Genomic DNA, 19,039 nt, shown 5'->3' with positions numbered 1-19,039 from the left:
CATCTGGAATAACTTTGGGGTTTAAGGGATTGGATGCACAAGCAGTATTCCCGCTTAATACAGGTGAAGGCTAGAAAAAGACTGGGAAGCGACCAACTAGAGAGCGACAACAGCCATGTACATGCATTAAATTCATAAGCATTGGATGCAAGCATGAGTAGTATATAATCCACCATGAACATAAATATCATGAAGGCTATGTTGATTTTTTTCAACTACATGCGTGAACATGTGCCAAGTCAAGTCACTTAAATCATTCAAAGGAGGATACCACCCCATCATACCACATCATAGTCATCTCAATAGCATGTTGGCACACAAGGTAAATCATTATAACTCATAGCTAATCAAGCATGGCACAAGCAACTATGATCTCTAATTGTCATTGCAAACATGTTTATTCATAATAAGCTGAATCAAGAACGACGGGCTCATCATATTTACAAAAACAAAAGAGGTCGAGTTCATACCAGCTTTTCTCATCTCAGTCAGTCCATCATATATCATCATAATTGCCTTTCACTTGCACGACCGAACGGTGTGAATAATAATAAGAGTGCACGTGCATTGGACTAAGCTGAAATCTGCGAGCATTCAAGAAACAGGAGAAGACAAGGAAATATGGGCTCTGGGTTAAATCAACAATAATGCATATAAGAGCCACTTAAACAATTTAATTATGGTCTTCTCCTACTGACCCCCAAAGAAAAGAAAAGAAAATAAAACTATTTACATAGGAAAGCTCCCAACAAGCAAAAGAAGAGCGGGAAATATTTTTTTTGGGTTTTCTTTTTAATTACTCCTACAGCAGGAAAGTAAATTACTACTAATTTTTTGGTTTTTCTTAAGGTTTACTAAACACACAAGAAGAAAGCAGGAAAAGGAAAATAAACTAGCATGGATATTACAGTGAAAAAGTATGAGCACCGACATCTAGCAATGAGTGTGTGTGAACATAAATGTAATGTCGGTGAGAAATACGTACTCCCCCAAGCTTAGGCTTTTGGCCTAGGTTGGTCTATGGCCACGGCTGGCCTGGCAGATATCCATAATAATAGTTGTTGGGGTCGTACTGTGATGAGGAGGAATAGTTGGGATCATACTGTTGTGCAGCGGTTATCACCTGCTGAGCTGCAGCGTGGAGTCGAGCTGCCTCCGCTCTCCTCTCGTACTCTTCTGCCTCCTCTCTGGTAATAACATATCTTCCTTTTGTCTGTGAATCAAAGAAGGCAGGAGCAGGGAGAGTAATACGGAAAACACGTCATTTATCAAAAATTAAGCGATATAAGAGAGGTGATTCAGGCCTCTCGACAAACTGGTGCGAAGCCATAGAGTTATAATCTAAATATGCAGGAGGCAACTCCATATCACCCTCGTGAATGTCTATTTCAAGAAAATGAGCTAAGCGGGTTGCGTAAATTCCTCCAGAGAAATCTCCATTATGTCTATTATGATGCAACCTACGAGCTACAATGGCTCCCATATGATAAGATTGGTCTCCTAACACAGCACTCCTAAGAATGCTAAGATCAGGGACACACATGTGACATGCTTCATCCTTAGCATTTATGCATCTACTGACAAAGAGAGCAAAATAATGTATAGCAGGAAGGTGAATGATCCCTATGGTAGCCTGCGTTATGTCTCTGAATTCCCCCACAGTTATACTAGCAAGAAAGTTTCTAAATTCAGATTTAGGGGGATCCCTAATACTGCCCCATGATGGAAGTTTGCACGCAAGAGTGAAATCCTCTAAGTCTATTCTATAAGATTTATCATAAAGATCAAACATGACTAAAGGAGAATTACGCGAAGATGAATACTCAAACCTCCTCACAAATGAACTTGTGAGATCATGATACTGGGGGCATTTGTTGGCCTCAAATTCCTCAAGACCGGCATTGCGCAAATATGCTTTGAATTCTTCTTTAATTCCCGCACAGTCCATAAAATTTCCCGACGGCCATTCGCAAGGCCGTACTAGAGCGTCTCTTGGTGGATCCTCGTCAGCATCGCGCATAGCAATCTTGGGTCCTTGCTTCTTAGAGGAACTACCTTGGAACATCTTCCTAAGCATATTGTTTTTCTCTGAAAAATTCTGAAATTTTAGTAACTTCAAAATAAAAGTAAACCAAACTCAATAAAACTGATAGCAACTACTCCCACAAGTGCCTAGAGCCTATATCATGCATCAAAGCTACTTGGAACCATATAAATTTGACATGCAAGCTCAAGAACATGGTCACCTATGCAGCATAAATTTGCAATGAATAAAGCACTAGAACAAAAACTAATTGGACCAATGGAGGAGTCACATACCAAGGAACAATCTCCCCAAGCAGTTTTGCGAGAGGTGCTTTGAGCAAGGAGATCGAAAATCACAGCAAAAGTGGCTGGAACTCGTGCTTGAGTTGGTTTTTCGGGTTTGTGTGAGGCAGAGGAAGAAGATCGGTGCTGGGATAAGTGGAGGAGGGCCACCGTGGGCCCACGAGGCAGGGGGCGTGCCCACCACCCTCGTGGCTAGGTGGCAGCTCCTCCCGCGGTAATGTTTGCACAGTAAATCCTCAAATATTCCCGAAAAAATCATATTAAATTGGCATGGCTTTCTGAGGACTTTTATTTTCGGGATATTTTTATATTGCACGGATAAGTCAGGAAACAGACAGAAAAATACTATTTTTACTTTATTTCTACTAAATTACAGAAAATACAAAGAGGGTACAGAAGCTTGTGCTTCTAGTTTCATCCATCTCATGCTTATCAAAAAGAATCCACTAACAAGGTTGATCAAGTCTTGTTAACAAACTCATTTCGATAATCATGAAACCGGAGAAATTTCGAATAACACTAAGTTACCTCAACGGGGATATGCACATCCCCAATAATAAGAATATCATATTTCTTCTTGACAGTAGGAAGAGGGAATTCAAAACCTCCAAATATAATCGATGGAATTTTTCCAATAGAGTTGATACTATGAACTTGAGGTTGTTTCCTCGGAAAGTGTACCGTATGCTCATTACCATTAACATGAAAAGTGACATTGCCTTTGTTGCAATCAATAACAGCCCCTGCAGTATTAAGAAAAGGTCTTCCAAGAATAATAGACATACTATCATCTTTGGGAATATCAAGAATAACAAAGTCCGTTAAAATAGTAACATTTACAACCACAACGGGCACGTCCTCACAAATACTGACAGGTATAGCAGTTGATTTATCAGCCATTTGCAAAGATATTTCAGTAGGTGTCAACTTATTCAAGTCAAGTCTACGATATAAAGAGAGAGGCATAACACTAACACCGGCTCCAAGATCACATAAAGCAGTTTTAATATAATTTCTTTTAATGGAGCAAGGTATAGTAGGTACTCCGGGATCTCCAAGTTTCTTTGGTATTCCACCCTTAAAAGTATAATTAGCAAGCATGGTGGAAATTTCAGCTTTCGGTATCTTTCTTTTATTATTAATGATATCCTTCATATATTTAGCATAAGGATTTGTTTTGAGCACATCAGTCAATCGCATACGTAAAAAGATAGGCCTAATCATTTCAGCAAAGCGCTCAAAATCCTCATCATCCTTCTTCTTGGATGGTTTCGGAGGAAAAGGCATGGGTTTCTGAACCCAAGGTTCTCTTTCTTTCCCATGTTTCCTAGCAACAAAGTCTCTTTTATCATAACGTTGATTCTTTGATTGTGGGTTATCAAGATCAATAGCAGGTTCAATTTCTACATCATTATCATTACTAGGTTGAGCATCATCATGAACATCATCATTAATATTTTTACTAGGTTCATGTTCATTATCAGATTGTGTTTCAGCATCAGACATAGAAATATCATTTGGATTATCAGGTGGTTCAGCAATAGGTTCACTAGAAGTTTGCACAGTTCTATCATTTTTCTTCTTCTTCTTTTTAGAAGAATTAGGAACATCAATATTATTTCTCTGAGAATCTTGCTCGATTCTCTTAGGGTGGCCTTCAGGATACAAAGGTTCCTGAGTCATTCTACCAGTTCTAGTAGCCACTCTAACAGCATAATCATTTTTCTTACTATTCATTTCATTGAGAAATTCTTTTTGAGCCTTAAGTACTTGTTCTACTTGAGTGGTAACCGTAGAAGCATGTTTGCTAGCAAGTTTAAGTTCACCTCTAATATTAGCCATATAATCACCCAAGTATTTAATTATATCAGAATCATATTTCAATTGTCTACCAAAATAAGCATTGAAATTTTCTTGTTTGACAATAAAATTATCAAACTCATCAAAGCATTGCCTAGCAGACTTATAGTGAGGGATATCACCTTCATAAAATCTATAGAGAGAGAGAGTTTACCTTTACTACCTGTGTCGGGATATCGGGAGGTTCCTCAATGAATAAAGGATTAAGATCATATACTTCGTCAACAGGCGGTATATTAACACCATGTATTTCTTCAATAGGAGGTAAATTCTTAACATCTTCAGCTTTAATACCTTTTTCATCCATAGATTTCTTTGCCTCTTGCATATCTTCGGGACTGAGAAATAGAACACCTCTCTTCTTTGGAGTTGGTTTAGGAATAGGATCATTAATTGGAGCGGGAGCTAGCTCAGGAGCTGGCTCAGGAGCTGCCCAATTATTTTCATTTGTCAACATATTATTCAATAGAATTTCAGCTTCATCTGGTGTTCTTTCCCTAAAAAGAGAACCAGCACAACTATCCAGGTAATCTCTGGAAGCATCGGTTAGTCCATTATAAAAGATATCAAGTATTTCAGGTTTCTTAAGAGGATGATCAGGCAAAGCATTAAGTAACTTGAGAAGCCTCCCCCAAGCTTGTGGGAGACTCTCTTCTTTAATTTGCACGAAATTGTATATTTCCCTCAAAGCAGCTTGTTTCTTATGAGCAGGGAAATATTTAGCAGAGAAGTAATAAATCATATCCTGGGGACTACGCACACAACCAGGATCAAGGGAATTAAACCATATGTTAGCATCACCCTTTAATGAGAACGGAAATATTTTGAGTAAATAGAGGTAACGTGATCTCTCATTATTAGTGAACAGGGCAGCTATGTCATTTAACTTAGTAAGATGTGCCACAACAGTTTCAGATTCATAGCCATAAAACGGATCAGATTCAACCAAAGTAATTATATCAGGATCAACAGAGAATTCATAATCTTTATCAGGAACACATATAGGTGAAGTAGCAAAAGCAGGATCGGGTTTCATTTTATCTCTAAGTGATTCTTTGTTCCATTTAATTAATAACCTTTTAAGCTCATATCTATCTTTGCAGGCTAAAATAGCTAAAGAAGAATCTTTATCAAAAAGATAACCTTCAGGAATAACAGACATATTTTCATCATCACTATCATCATCGTATTCAGTTTCATCAATTTCTCTTTCTCTAGCCCTAGCAATTTGTTCTTCAAGAAATTCACTAAGGGGCACAGTAGTATCAGGCATAGAAGCAGTTTCATCATAAGTATCATGCATAGTAGAAGTGGCATCATCAATAACATGCGACATATCGGAACGAATAGCAGAAGCAGGTGTAGGTGTCGCTAACTTACTCATAGCAGAAGGTGAATCAAGTGCAGAGCTAGATGGCAGTTCCTTACCTCCCCTCGTAGTTGAGGGATAGATCTTGGTTTTTGGATCTCTCAAGTTCTTCATAGTGTCCAGCAGATATAAATCCCAAGTGACTCAAAGAATAGAGCTACGCTCCCCGGCAACGGCGCCAGAAAAAGGTCTTGATAACCCACAAGTATAGGGGATCGCAACAGTTTTCGAGGGTAGAGTATTTAACCCAAATTTATCGATTCGACACAAGGGGAGCCAAAGAATATTCTCAAGTATTAGCAGCTGAGTTGTCAATTCAACCACACCTGGAAACTTAGTATCTGCAGCAAAGTGTTTAGTAGCACAGTAATATGATGGTGGTGGTAGCGGCAACAAAAGTAAAGACAGCAAAAGTAATGTTTTTGGTATTTTGTAGTGATTGTAACAGTAAAAGCGGGAAAGTAAATAAGCGTAAACCAGTATATGGAAAACTCGTAGGCACCGGATCAGTGATGGATAATTATGCCGGATGCGGTTCATCATGTAACAGTCATAACATAGGGTGACACAGAACTAGCTCCAGTTCGTCAATGTAATGTAGGCATGTATTCCGTATATAGCCATACGTGCTTATGGAAAAGAACTTGCATGACATCTTTTGTCCTACCCTCCCATGGCAGCGGGGTCCTATTGGAAACTAAGGGATATTAAGGCCTCCTTTTAATAGAGAACCGGAACAAAGCATTAACACATAGTGAATACATGAACTCCTCAAACTATGGTCATCACCGGGAGTGGTCCCAATTATTGTCACTTCGGGGTTGCCGGATCATAACACATAGTAGGTGACTATAGACTTGCAAGATAGGATCAAGAACTCACATATATTCATGAAAACATAATAGGTTCAGATCTAAAATCATGGCACTCGGGCCCTAGTGACAAGCATTAAGCATAGCAAAGTCATAGCAACATCAATCTCACAACATAGTGGATACTAGGGATCAAACCCTAACAAAACTAACTCGATTACATGATAAATCTCATCCAACCCATCACCGTCCAGCAAGCCTACGATGCAATTACTCACGCACGCGGTGAACATCATGAAATTGGTGATGGAGGATGGTTGATGATGACGACGGCGACGAACCCCCCTCTCCGGAGCCCCGAACGGACTCCAGATCAGCCCTTCCGAGAGGTTTTAGGGCTTGGCGGCGGCTCCGTATCATAAAACGCGATGATTTCTTCTCTCTGATTTTTCTCTCTCCGAAAGCAAATATATAGAGTTGGAGTTGGCGTCGGAGGGTCAACAGGGGGCCCACGAGGTAGGGGGCGCGCCCTAGGGGGGGCCCACCCTCGTGGAAAGGGTGTGGGCCCCCTGGTCTTCATATTTGGCGAGGATTTTTTATTATTTTTTCTAAGGTATTCCGTGGAGTTTCAGGACTTTCCGAGAATATTTGCTTTCTGCACATAAAACAACACCAAGGTAATTCTGCTGAAAACAGCGTCAGTCCAGGTTAGTTCCATTCAAATCATACAAGTTAGAGTCCAAAACAAGGGCAAAAGTGTTTGGAAAAGTAGATACGACGGAGACGTATCACCCCCAAGCCCGCCATCTTGCAATTGATAGAACGATTCGGTTTCGCCGATTGAGGACTCATCACTTGAGTAGATGGATATCTCTCCACCTGATATCGAACCTTCTTTGAGATCCGCTCCATGAACAAAACCAATGAAAATAGACTTCCTGGTGGGTTGGATCTTGGCGGGTCATGCGCGCTGAGCCATCTCGACCGTGTCAGTGCAGATGTTCGGCTCAGGCTCCGACTCTCCAATCTTGCCGATGAAGACATGCATTGCACCGAAGTGGACCTGGTACCAGTACTTGATTGAGTCAGCATCGGGACTCCAACAAGCATCCTCGATGTAGAGCTTGTCGTGACGACTCTTGGTCATCCGGACCACGGCGTATCCCTTGATCCCTGAGAAACCGCCCTTCAAGAACTCGAAACCACTATGCTCTGGCCCCACGGTTGACGCTAACTGTCATGGATTTAACACGGCAGATGCCCTAGTGAAAGGACTTAAGCGTGGAGCCATCGCAACTAGGTCCGACCCCTCTCAACGAGGTAAAAGCCTACGTCCTGCTTCTGGTTGTATTGCTTGAGTTTCGATTACAAGGGAGCGAATACGCTTGACCTAGTTCTCGATTGCTTGTTTCTTGAGTTAACCCGCCGCTAGGTCTCACCTTTATATACACAGGTAGAGACCCGGAGGCTTACAGAGTCTCGGCCGGCTTACACAATGTGGCCGACTTGGTTTCTAATTAATCATGCCTTATAGAGCAAGTCCTACCATGGCGGTTCACAGCCCTAGTCCTGGGCCTTTAGCAGGCCTGCCTCCTTGAGCCGCTGTCTTCTTATCTCTCCCTGGGTCTCCTTCATGTTAAGTCGCCAATGGTATAACCCGACCCCTCCTAGGCGGGTCATACCTCAAAGCTATATCCCCAACAAAAGTGTTTTTGTCAAGGGTAACTGACACGTGGCATCCACCGCAACGGGTCATCGTTAAGCTATCGGGTGCCGGTTTTGCATCCAATACCCCTTAACAGACTGGACCAATGTCAATTTTCCATGTGTCAAATTCCCATTTGCCAGCGGAGCCACATGCCAGCTCGGCGTTGCAACAGATGTCATCCATCCAATGGACGGGACGCGCCAAGGAAACGTCAACGTGTGGAACAGCCCAACAGTGGCTCATTTAGGTTAAAAGGACCGGTCGAGCCAAAGCCCCACAAGATTTTGTCAAATACTAGTGGGCCAGGTCGTTAACAGTCTGCCATGTTTTGGACCAAATTACGGCCCATATAAGATCCACCCTGTTAATAGTCCACTATGTTTTTGGGCTCATTGAAGGCCTGGTTTGTATTTCGACATGGTAAAAGCCCATTGAACAGTTTGATCGAATTCGGCTGATGTTTGTTTCGGCTCATTAGTGTCCCTTGGCACAATCGACCCGTTTTCGGCCTGATTTCACTTTCGGCCGTTTTATGACCCTGCTGCATTTGAGCCCATTTCTGGTCCAAAGTAAATTTTGTCCTCTTAACGACCCATGTTCTTCGTGGATAAATTTCAGCCAAACCGACTATCGGCCTATTAAAGGCCTGTGATATAATTGGGCCTAATTATGGACCGCTTTGCATTTGGCCTGCTTACAACCCATAATGTGACTGGGCCAACCAAATTTTGGCATGTTAACGGCCTGTCATATAATTGTGCCAATCATGGGCCAAGTTATATTTCGACCTACTGCCGGATGTGAATTGTTCAGCAGAATTCTGGCCTAATATACTTTTCAACCCGTTAAAAGACATGGTATTTTCTGGCCCAACTAAGGCCCGCGGTTTACTCGGCCTGTTAAAATCCCATGGCATAAAACATATGGATCCAAATCAGCCCCTTACGGAACAACACATAAACTATGTTTAAAGCTTCTCTTACTCTCGCAACCTATCATCTACTTACTACTCCGCAATGCCTTCCTATAGGCCCAAACAATGGTGAAGTGTCATATAGTCAACGTTCACGCGACACCACTAGAGAAAGAACAACATACATATCATCAAAATATCGAACGAATACTAAGTTCACATGATTACTTATAACAAGATTGCCCCATGTCCCCCGTAACGAATGGAACTACTCAAAAGTCATGTTCATGTTCAAGATTAGAGGAGTATAATATATGATGAAGAATCTGAACATATGATCTTCCACCAAGTAAACCAACTAGCATCAACTACAAGATGTAATCAACAGTAGTAGCAACCCACACGTACCAATACGAGGTTTGGAGACAAAAAACAAATACAAGAGATTAACTAGGGTTTGAGATGATATAGTGCCGGTGAAGATGTTGATGGAGATGAGTCCTCCCATGATGAGAGGATCATTGGTGATGACAAAGACTTCAATTTCCCCCTCCTAGAGGGAAGTATCCCCAACGGAATAGCTTTGCCGGAGAGCAAAAGTGCTCATGCCCAGGTTCCACCTCGAGACGGCGGTGCTTCATTCCGAAAGTCTTCTCTTTTTTCTAGGGAAAATGGTTTCATATAGGAGAAGGAGGGCCACAGAGGCTTGGTGGTGGGCCCACAAGCTCACATGGCACGCCCTAGGGGGCGCCACCTGAGTTTGTGGCGCATTGGTGGGGCCGCTCTTGGTGATTCTTTCTCCAATATTGTTTATTAATTCCAAAATAGACCTTCGTAATTTTTCAGGTCAATTGGAGCTCCGGAAAATAGCTATCTCTGTTGTATCTCTTTCAAGGCTAAAAATCCAGCTGTCATAATTTCCCTCTTCATATAAATCTTGCATAACAAGAGAGAAAAGACATTATAATTGCATCATAAAGTGAAATATTGACCCAAAACATTATAAATAACAATAGGAAAATATGATGCAAAATTGACATATCAGCCACCCCCGGCTCCATAGCTGTCATCAACCTCAATGTCACGTCTGGGTACAACCACGCTGGCCAGTTGTCCTCCAGGATGCAAAGAAAGCAGCCATGGTCGATTCCTGCGGCCGATCTTCCCGGCGCCCGCAACCTGTTCAACGAAATGCCAATCCCACCGCCGCCGCCGGCCGACGACCCCGACTACAACGCGTTCATGGAGAACGTCATCTACGAGGGTCGTGGCCAGACATTTCAGCCCGAGGGCCAAGTCTACAATATCGACGAGGCCCAAAGCCAAGACGGTCGCGGCCAAGATGGTGCCGACCACTATGGTGTCCACGAAGAAGAGGCAGACGACCATGCTGACTCATGGCATGAAGATGAAGACATCTATTGCGAAGAGGAGGAAGAAGAGGGTGTCGACATTGAAGGGGGGCCCAATGTTTATCGACGAGCTCATCCAAAGAACCGATGCATAAAGGATAAGGCAAAACATTCGCACCGGATCATACACCAAAGAAGAGGACATGTTGATTTGCGATAGTTGGAAGGAAACAACCCAAGATCCCAAGACCGGTGTTGAGCAAAAAGGATTCGTCTTTTGGACGAGAGTTCTTGCAACCTTTCATGAACAGATAAAGTTTGCGTCCTACAAATTTGCGAGCACCCGTGCATCAAGTCAATAAAAAAAAGATGGGATTCACTCAACAAGAATGCAACAAGTTTTGGGCCGTGCTTGAGAGCGTTGATGCCCTCCTATGAGTGGCCTAGGTGTGGACGACTTGGTATGACCTCTTCCTCTTTCATTGCTATGCCATGTTCATATTTGTTGCATCTTGTGTCCTTCACTATTACATTTGTGGCCTTGTCTTTGATTGTGTAGGCATAAGAACAAAACATTCACCCTAACCCATTTGTTAGATGCTCATCAAAGATTGTTCGAAGTCAAAGATCAATATACCGCTCTAATAAAGAAAGGAGGGTCGGTGGCCGTGGCTGGGGATGGAGATGAGGTGAAGAGGCTGATGGGCAAGACCAACTCGAAGATTGACGAGAAGCGTGATGCGGCATCTATCGCCTTGCAAGAAAGTTTGCGTGGCATGATGACTTAAAAAAAAAGTGAGGAACGAGAGGAAGCGCTAAGGAAAGTTGGAGCAAATGAAGATATATTTGGAGCTTCGAAGGAGGAAGCTTGACATGAAGGAGGTCGTCAAGAGGAGGAAACTCAATATAGAGAAGGCCGCATAAACGTGAAAGCTCGCGATCGAGGCCATCAATGCCGATACCAAAGCAAAAAAGTGACGTCTAGCAATTATGATCGTAGACTTGACGAACATGTCTAGAAAAAAAAACCATGGACTTGACGGATATAGATGAATAAAATTTAGATAGAACGGAGGTCTGTTTAGGGGTCATGGAGTTGGTGATTTGGGCCACCGCCACCGCGAAACATTTCCCGCGATCTCGGGCGCCTTCCCGCGAGCGCGAAACCTCCCAATCCGTTCCGTTCCCCACCTCAGCCGCGTAATCCCACCCATTCTGCGTGTCAAGCTAGGGTTTCTCCTCGCCCCGCCGGCCCGCCCCCATAGATCCCCACACCAAGGCACGCGCTAGAGCCTAGAGGAGCTGCACGATCCGATGGCGCCGCTCTCATGGCGGCACCATACGCTGCTGCAGGCGCTGCTCTCCCGTGGACCGCTCTCGGAGCGAGACTTCCACGCCCTCTTCACCGCCATCTCCGGCGGCAAGAACCCCGGTATCCGCCTGCCCGCTCCGCCCTGCTCGCTCCTCTTCTCCCCCCCTTCGATTAGTTCCACCCCTATTATCGTTACTCGTAGCCGCCTAGGTGTTCGATGTAATGCGCCACCAGGAACTTCTAGTCACCCATGTGTTCGATGTAATGCACCCATGGCAACTTTTACTCAAGCGTCCGTTTGACTTCAACTGATGTAGTTGTAGTTACAGATGTAGCCCCTGTAGGGTCCAAAACCTTTCCTTTCCAGTAAACGAGTTTATGTTTGGTGTAGCTTTAATAATTGTTCAATGGAGGATCAACTGCCATTCACAATGGTTGAAGGTTGCATCTTCTGATTGTCTCAAAAACAGAACGATCTTGGTTCGTTTTGTGTGTGTTTAATGTCATTGTTAGTTCAGTTGAGACCTGGTTGGCTGGTAGAATCGTGTTTCTAGGAACACATTATATATAGAAGTGTATTTCAGCGACCATATTATTGCCTACAGACTGTAATTAGATCACCAAACTCCATCTCCAGCTGAATATGTCTATTGTCATGACCTGCAGCCACTCACCAGCAACTATTCACTGATACACTTATGAAGATCAACAATGAGCTAGGGTATCTACAATTTGATCTGCGAGCATGTATAAACCAGTATGATGGAACAGTTTATTATGGAGTGGTCAACAACATTTCTGATGAAGAATCGAAGCTTGGCTCCAAGTATTCTGTACCACAGATTGCATTCTACAAGGGACTGGTATGCAGTTGCTTGCTTGAACTAGCTCAACTCAGCATGATGTATGCTGAATGACTTATTTGTATGTTTGCATAACTGTATTCACAATGGTTCTTGTGGCAGTTAGAAGCAATAGTTCATGAAGCTGGAAATGATGGGAGCATAACTAGTATTGAAGCTCTCAACGTCCGGATTGACAACCAGGTTTGTTGTACCAGTCTGTCATGGGCACATGACTCTCTTTTATGTTTAAACAACACCTTACTGGTGCATTCACATACTATCATGTGTGATCATGCAAGAAGCACAAAACCTTAGCTGTTTAGGACATAACTGGCGAAGATATCCTGAATGTGTGATCATGATTAAAGCATCATCTACCCCATCCATATGTACTGTACTCACAACAAATTGTTGTCTAGCTATACTAATGGACGTGTGCTTATATTGTAGCTTCATTCAATTGTGATTTACATACAATTAGGATGGACGAGTCATGATGTGTATCTTCTGTGGCCTGCTTTGTATCTGCTGATTGCTAGAGTTGAATCTTGTTTGCAATACGGGTATCATAAACTATTGAGTGTTCTACTCTCAGGTCGTGATTGCGGATGGTACACAAGACACTCAATCTCGTCTTCCTTCTTCTATCACAAACTTCTTGTTCTCTCAAAAGGAAAAGACTCTTACTGAACTGATACAAGATCGTTGGCTGGCGTACACCTCGGAGGGCAAGATTGGTCTTGGTATCAGATCATTTCTTGATCTCCGGAGCTGGTTTCGCAGCAATGATATCCCATCATGCGAGGTTTGCAATGAAGCTGGTATAAAGGTACTGATGTGTGATTACTATGATATTGCATTTCCCTTGTTCTTGCCACTTACTCTGTACCATATATTGTACAAGCGTTTTTGTAGAATCTCTATAAACTTTGTGTGCTCTGATACCAGCATTATTATATTTGTATCCACAACAGGCATCAACTTGTTCCAAGGAAGGATGCAATGTGAGAATCCATATCTACTGTCTGAAGAAGAAATTTCCACAGCGGAAGGTAATTCCCGTAATACCAGTTCCATTGTTACTCATGTTGACGTTGCCATCATTGTTTGCTAACTTACCTGCACATTTAGGCCTCGAGAGCTTGTCCCCAGTGTGCCACTGAATGGCCCCAGCAGGAAGGCGAGGACGAGGGTGACGAGGAAGCGAACGAGCCCGGCGGGGAAGGTCAGGAGGGCCCATCGGCTGACCCTCCTTCGAGGAGGAAACGCAGAGTCAAGGCTGAACTGGCGGAGGAAGCTGAAGAAGCAGGCCCGTCGACCGCGGTGCCCAGGAGAAGTTCGAGGATGGCCAAAGCCGAGGAGGCAGCGTCTGCAGATGCTTCACAGCCGGCCAGGTCCTCAAAGAGAAGGAAGAAATGATGGCTCTTTCTAGTAAGATTGGCAATGCAATGCTGCTTTTGTCGTGTACATAGCGTAGCTGGTATCACTATGCTGGTGGTTTCTGCCTTCCTGGAGTTACTTGCTTGACCTGCTCTGCTTGCCCGTTTGCCGCCTGGCTTTAGCCAGCTGGGAAGACAAGGACAAGGACGGCCCCTGTTAGTTTAAGTACTATAATTAATTATTATATATGCCCTTCAGGTGTTGCATTACATGCCCCTACTTTTCTCCTGTAGTAAACAATTCTTCGGGGTCAATCCTCATGTGGCGCGCCACCTCCGTTCGCCGTCGGATCGTGCCTTGGGATCCGTGAAACCACGATCCAGAGGGGTGGAGGTCGTCCCTGCGTGCGTCAGGACCCAAAGACACAATCTGAAGTGGCATACAGCTGCATGCCCGGTTTAAGTTAGACTAGTTCAGCAGGTGATAGCTACGTACGTTACGCTGCGACAAGTGGTGATAGATTGTTGAACTGTTCTGTTCCATCCATTTCTCGTGCCAGCCTTAGCTTAGCTTAGGCTCATTATATAACAGTTATAAAGAAAGGTAAGAAGATTAGCTCGCTAGTGCGGTTTGAGTAAGATCAAGCCGTTGCGACAGTGCCGCATGAAAGGTAACACGTTAGAAAAATTAAGATCGAGGAAGCGGAATACGATGTAGCCATCGCTCGGTCACCTGAGTTCAGAAAAAATAAAGAAACATTTAGGAAGCAACGGGACAAACCAGCTTCAGAGCACAGGAGGACCATGGGCAGCCGCTCGAGCACTATGCTTTGTCGTGCTTTGACATTGCTCTGGAGAGGCAAATGGAAACTAGCATTTGTACAAGTTGTATCTTATTTGGAGTTTTATGAGTCGGAGTTTGACAACACAAACGCCGTTATGACCAAAGAAGAGAGGATATGCCTTGTCAAAAGTACAAATGGCATGCCCAAGACTTGGTAAAAAAAAGGCTGTGCCTCGCTTGTAGAATGATTTTCCTGACTCGTAGTGCAATATTACAGAATCAATTCAGTGGCATGCACTGATCAAGCAGAAGAAAACCCTGGTGATATGACGCAGGCAATATAAATGCAAAATTGGGAGGGGAAAAGCGAATATGCAACTCGTTGATGTTTTTGATATTGATGCCATGCCAGGCCGTGTGCATCACACTGATGCAAAAGCCTAGTACAGGGAATCCTTTCAAATTCCTATGGGTTCATTTGGTTCTTTTTTTAGTTATTCTAAACAAAATGATTCCTTAGTTGGTAATAAGTAAACCAAAAAAAGGAAGGTAATTAATTAGTTAACCACCAATGGTAACTTTAGATATACCAATGGTAACAAAAAATTAAAAAAAAGAGGAAATATGTGTACTCTCTTCACTTCCACAAATAACATGATATCTTGGAAGCTTTTAAACCTTTCACTAATAATATATGTAAGAACACTTTGATTGTATGTGAAACTATAAGCATAGACCAAAATTACTTCCACAATGTAACTATTTTATTGTGTTCTATAATAATCCTTTTGTAGTATTAACTTATTACTCCTTCTGGAAAGAATTATAAGAGCGTTTAGATCACTAAGTAGTGGTCTGAGTGCTTTTATATTTCTTTATGGATGGAGTACATTTTTTTAGGGAACGGAGGGAGTACATTTTAAAGACGGTATGTTATTCAAACATGTCTTTCTTTTCAAGACGAGGGGGTAATTAACCAGTTAAATCTGAGACTGATAGTGTATTCCTCATCAAAATCAAACAATTGAAATCACACCACAAGAGACATATCCGAAATTTACAAAGTTTAATTCACCCCACCGCCAAATAACTTCCCAGTTAATGCTCGGCCGCTGTTACTGTTGCTAGCCGTTGACACATTGGTAACCACAAGCGGCGCCGGCGCCGGTGGCGATCAGCAGTCACCACCACCACCACAAGAACGGCCTGACCTTGACCCGGCATCCTCTGTTGGCCGCCGCTGCCTCGCCGGCCAGCCTGTCAACCGTCACCTGGCACGTCGCCTTCACGTCCACCGTCCACGTCCGCAGCACCTTCCCGAACCGCAGCCGCACGGGCACCCGCGCCTCCACCGTCAGCGGCACCGCGCGCGCCGCCTGCTCCGCGGCCAGCTGCTTCCTCTGCTCGTCGCTGAAGCTCACGCCGGTCCCCCTCAGCGTCGTGGAGAGCACCGTCACGTTCCTCGGCGCCTGGTGGAACGCCGGCCACTGGCCGGCCGCAAGGCGCGCACCGGAGTAGGAGACCGCCACCTCGCCGGCGCCGCGGTAGTCGACGCCCACCTTCCTGTTCGCGCCGTTGTCCGCGCGCAGGGCGACGTCGAGCTCCGGCGAGAGCGAAGAGGGCGGCAGGGCGGCCACGTCGAGGCCGCGGATGGAGAGGGAGGCGACGGAGAAGGCGGGCGCGCGGGGGCGGAAGACGAGGTACACGGCGCCCACGAACACGGCGGCGGCGACGGCAAGGAAGAGCACGGCCCCGCAGGCGCCAAAGCAGGCGCGGCGCAGGCGGCGGCGCCGGACCGGGCGCTCCGCGAGACTCTTGTACCGGCTGGCCCGGTCGGGGGGCGGCACGCGGAGGACCTGGTCCTTTGGAATCTGGACGATGTACGTCCCGGGCGGCGGCGCCGGCGGCTCGTAGAAGGTGGGGTGGAGCGGCGTGGTCTCCGTGGCCGCCGCCGCCGCCGCGTCCTCCTGGTCCGGCGGCGGCAGAGGGGACGCGGGATGCGGCGGAGACTGCATGGGGTGGACGCGGTCGGCCATGACGGGGCCCGGGTCGCGGTGACGTGAGCTCGAGAACAACGGGGGACAAGAGTGTGTGATCGAGGTGCGTGCGAATGGAGGCTTGCTTGGTTTTATAGGGAGAAGAGACGCGTGAGGAGAAAAGAAACGGTCATCTCACGCTGTTCAAACCGGGTCTATTTATTTTTAGCAAACTAGAAGAGTGCCCGTGCATTGCAACGTGATATAAATATTCTAGTACGTTAGCTTACAATTTATCTATCAATAATAATGTGATTGTGTAAATAAATGTTTATCAAATTCTGATCGTGAATTACCTTATATTTTGATTAGAAGTTTGGTAAGTAAATTAAAATTGAATTGGTTTAGAATGTAAGTAAATTAACGTGATTGATTATCATATACATGAAAGGTTAGACGAAGGAGTGGTGGGAAGAAAGGTGAAATGAGAACCATACGTTCTTTTTAAGTAATAAATAGAGATTTAATGAAAAAATTGAGTAATTTGATTATGAAGGTGTAGATTTGCGTTCCATCATAACTATGGAATAAAAAATAACTACACAGTAGTCAGGTTCTACCACAAGGAACCGTAATGTCCTCGCTTCACCTCTGAGTTTAGTCCCATCGCCATGATATCCGGTTTGAAGATCTTGATGGATGCGCTGCTCGGGCACGCGACAAGAAGCCGACGACCCTGGTAGCTCTATTCTTCCCGTATTCCTTACCGCGCGGCCGAGAAGGAGGGCCGGGAACATGAAATCCTCCGCTTTGACATCGTCCCAAACCCGGCTCCTAGGGTCAATGGCGACCAACCTAGCTGCTCCACCTCTCTGCACATCACCGTAGATACTGGAAAGATACAAAACAAGTGTCAGGGATGAGCGTGTCCGAGTTGCAACTGTTGTTGAGCAGCTTAAACATCTTGGGATCGCTTACCCTTGGAGCCACCCGTTGCTAGAAGTGGTAGAGCTTGCTAAAAAAAAAATCCGATCTAAGCTCTCCCAAGAAAGTCCTTCATAACTTGATCCAAGGCAGGGGGCGGGCCAGCCCCCCCCCCCCCCCCCCCCCCCCAAAAAAATATATTAGCTCTATCTCTGGTTGTTTGTACAATCTCATATTGTCTCGGAAATCTATTTATTACTATACACTAAAAGCATGATATGGATCTAACGTTATTCAGAAGCCACATTTTATCAATTTATATTAGTACAAAACAAAATTGAAGAGATATATATGAGTTACCGTTGATGCTAAGCTAGATGCTCTTATATGAATGATTTGTTTTTCTTGTTGCCCTTTTTAGAAGGGGTTGTAGTATTCTTTTATTTCGCACAAGTGTTGTTTTATGTAAAGCCTGGAATGTGGCTAAAATACTAATCTTTCAATTATTTATTAGTTATATATGTCTAATGTTTTTACAAGCCTATACAGTGTCAATTCTTTGGTTCGCTTTTGACCTGCAATGTCTTCATCTGAGTGACAAATATTATGGATTGTACAACTGTTTACGTGGCTATAGAATATCCACATCATCCCATGTCAGAATATAAGGTACATACATGTTTACCCACAAAAAAAAGGTACATACATGTTTAGATAACTGCTAAGTTTTCCATGATGCTTGGATTTTAAGAATTTGCTCGTGTGATTTGTTTATATCAACAAGAGCATGAGACCCACAAATAGCCAAGATAACAAAATACATCACTTCAACATTTGCATTTTTTTATTTCCGTCTGTCCTTTCATGTGTGATGCTTCCTCTGTTTCACAGTACCTATTGCATGCACCTACATTGGACACAAAAGATATATTTTTTTTGACTAACATTTGTTGTAACTGGACAATATTTGCTACATTTAGATAGAAACACTACTGTTGTGTCAAATATGTCCCAATTTGGTACAATATTACTTCAATTATGTACCTCCTAGGTATACATGTGTGGCGTATATTCTGAAATGGAGGCAATATATATTATAGTATGACATCAAGCAAATAGGTTAGAGAAATCATTTATCTTAATAAGTTGATGCATGTCATCTGCTGGACCAATGCTAACATGTTTAAATCATCAAGTATTTAGTTACGAGTCATGTTTGTCTAATTCTAGACATTTGTTTTTTTATGGCTCATAAGTTTCTACAATAATGCGAATTACACTATTCTATACTATGCATTATTATTGATGTATATAAGCTTTGTTAATCTTCTGCACTTCGATAATTATTTTATGAAGTGGAGCAATGATGTCAATTCGACGTAGACATACAACATTCATTCAATAAACCCTTCCAACCTCGGATGACTTGATCACCATGGCATACACCTGTTCTGGCCATCAGAGTTAGTCAATTGTT

The 19,039-nt window shown here is 43.8% G+C and overlaps 2 protein-coding genes across 3 annotated transcripts; one reads left to right on the top strand and one right to left on the bottom strand.

Annotated features, from left to right (window-relative positions):
- The first annotated feature begins 11,401 nt into the window (after window positions 1-11,401).
- On the top strand, window positions 11,402-14,148 carry EMB1379 (embryo defective 1379). Of its 2 annotated transcripts, XM_087525946.1 has the most exons (7): window positions 11,402-11,774; window positions 12,022-12,095; window positions 12,321-12,517; window positions 12,620-12,700; window positions 13,095-13,328; window positions 13,474-13,551; window positions 13,631-14,148. In XM_087525946.1, exons 1-7 carry the CDS (start codon window positions 11,671-11,673, stop codon window positions 13,916-13,918), a joined length of 1,056 nt encoding a protein of 351 aa, XP_087382072.1. In that variant the 5' UTR covers window positions 11,402-11,670; the 3' UTR covers window positions 13,919-14,148. The 2 variants fall into 2 exon arrangements, with proteins under 2 accessions (XP_087382072.1, XP_048529370.1); XM_048673413.2 differs by lacking the exon at window positions 12,022-12,095 and having other exon boundaries at window positions 11,404-11,774.
- A 1,486-nt stretch (window positions 14,149-15,634) lies between these two features.
- LOC125555903 (NDR1/HIN1-like protein 13) lies at window positions 15,635-16,776 on the bottom strand. The gene has a single exon (XM_048718707.2). It carries the CDS (start codon window positions 16,696-16,698, stop codon window positions 15,844-15,846), a length of 855 nt encoding a protein of 284 aa, XP_048574664.1. The 5' UTR covers window positions 16,699-16,776; the 3' UTR covers window positions 15,635-15,843.
- Window positions 16,777-19,039: the final 2,263 nt, after the last annotated feature.

The sequence above is a fragment of the Triticum urartu genome, chromosome 5A (genome assembly GCF_056163025.1).
Source record: "Triticum urartu cultivar PI428250 chromosome 5A, HENAU_Tu73, whole genome shotgun sequence".
Lineage (NCBI taxonomy): Eukaryota > Viridiplantae > Streptophyta > Magnoliopsida > Poales > Poaceae > Triticum > Triticum urartu.
This window is presented reverse-complemented; position numbering and strand designations above follow the sequence as displayed.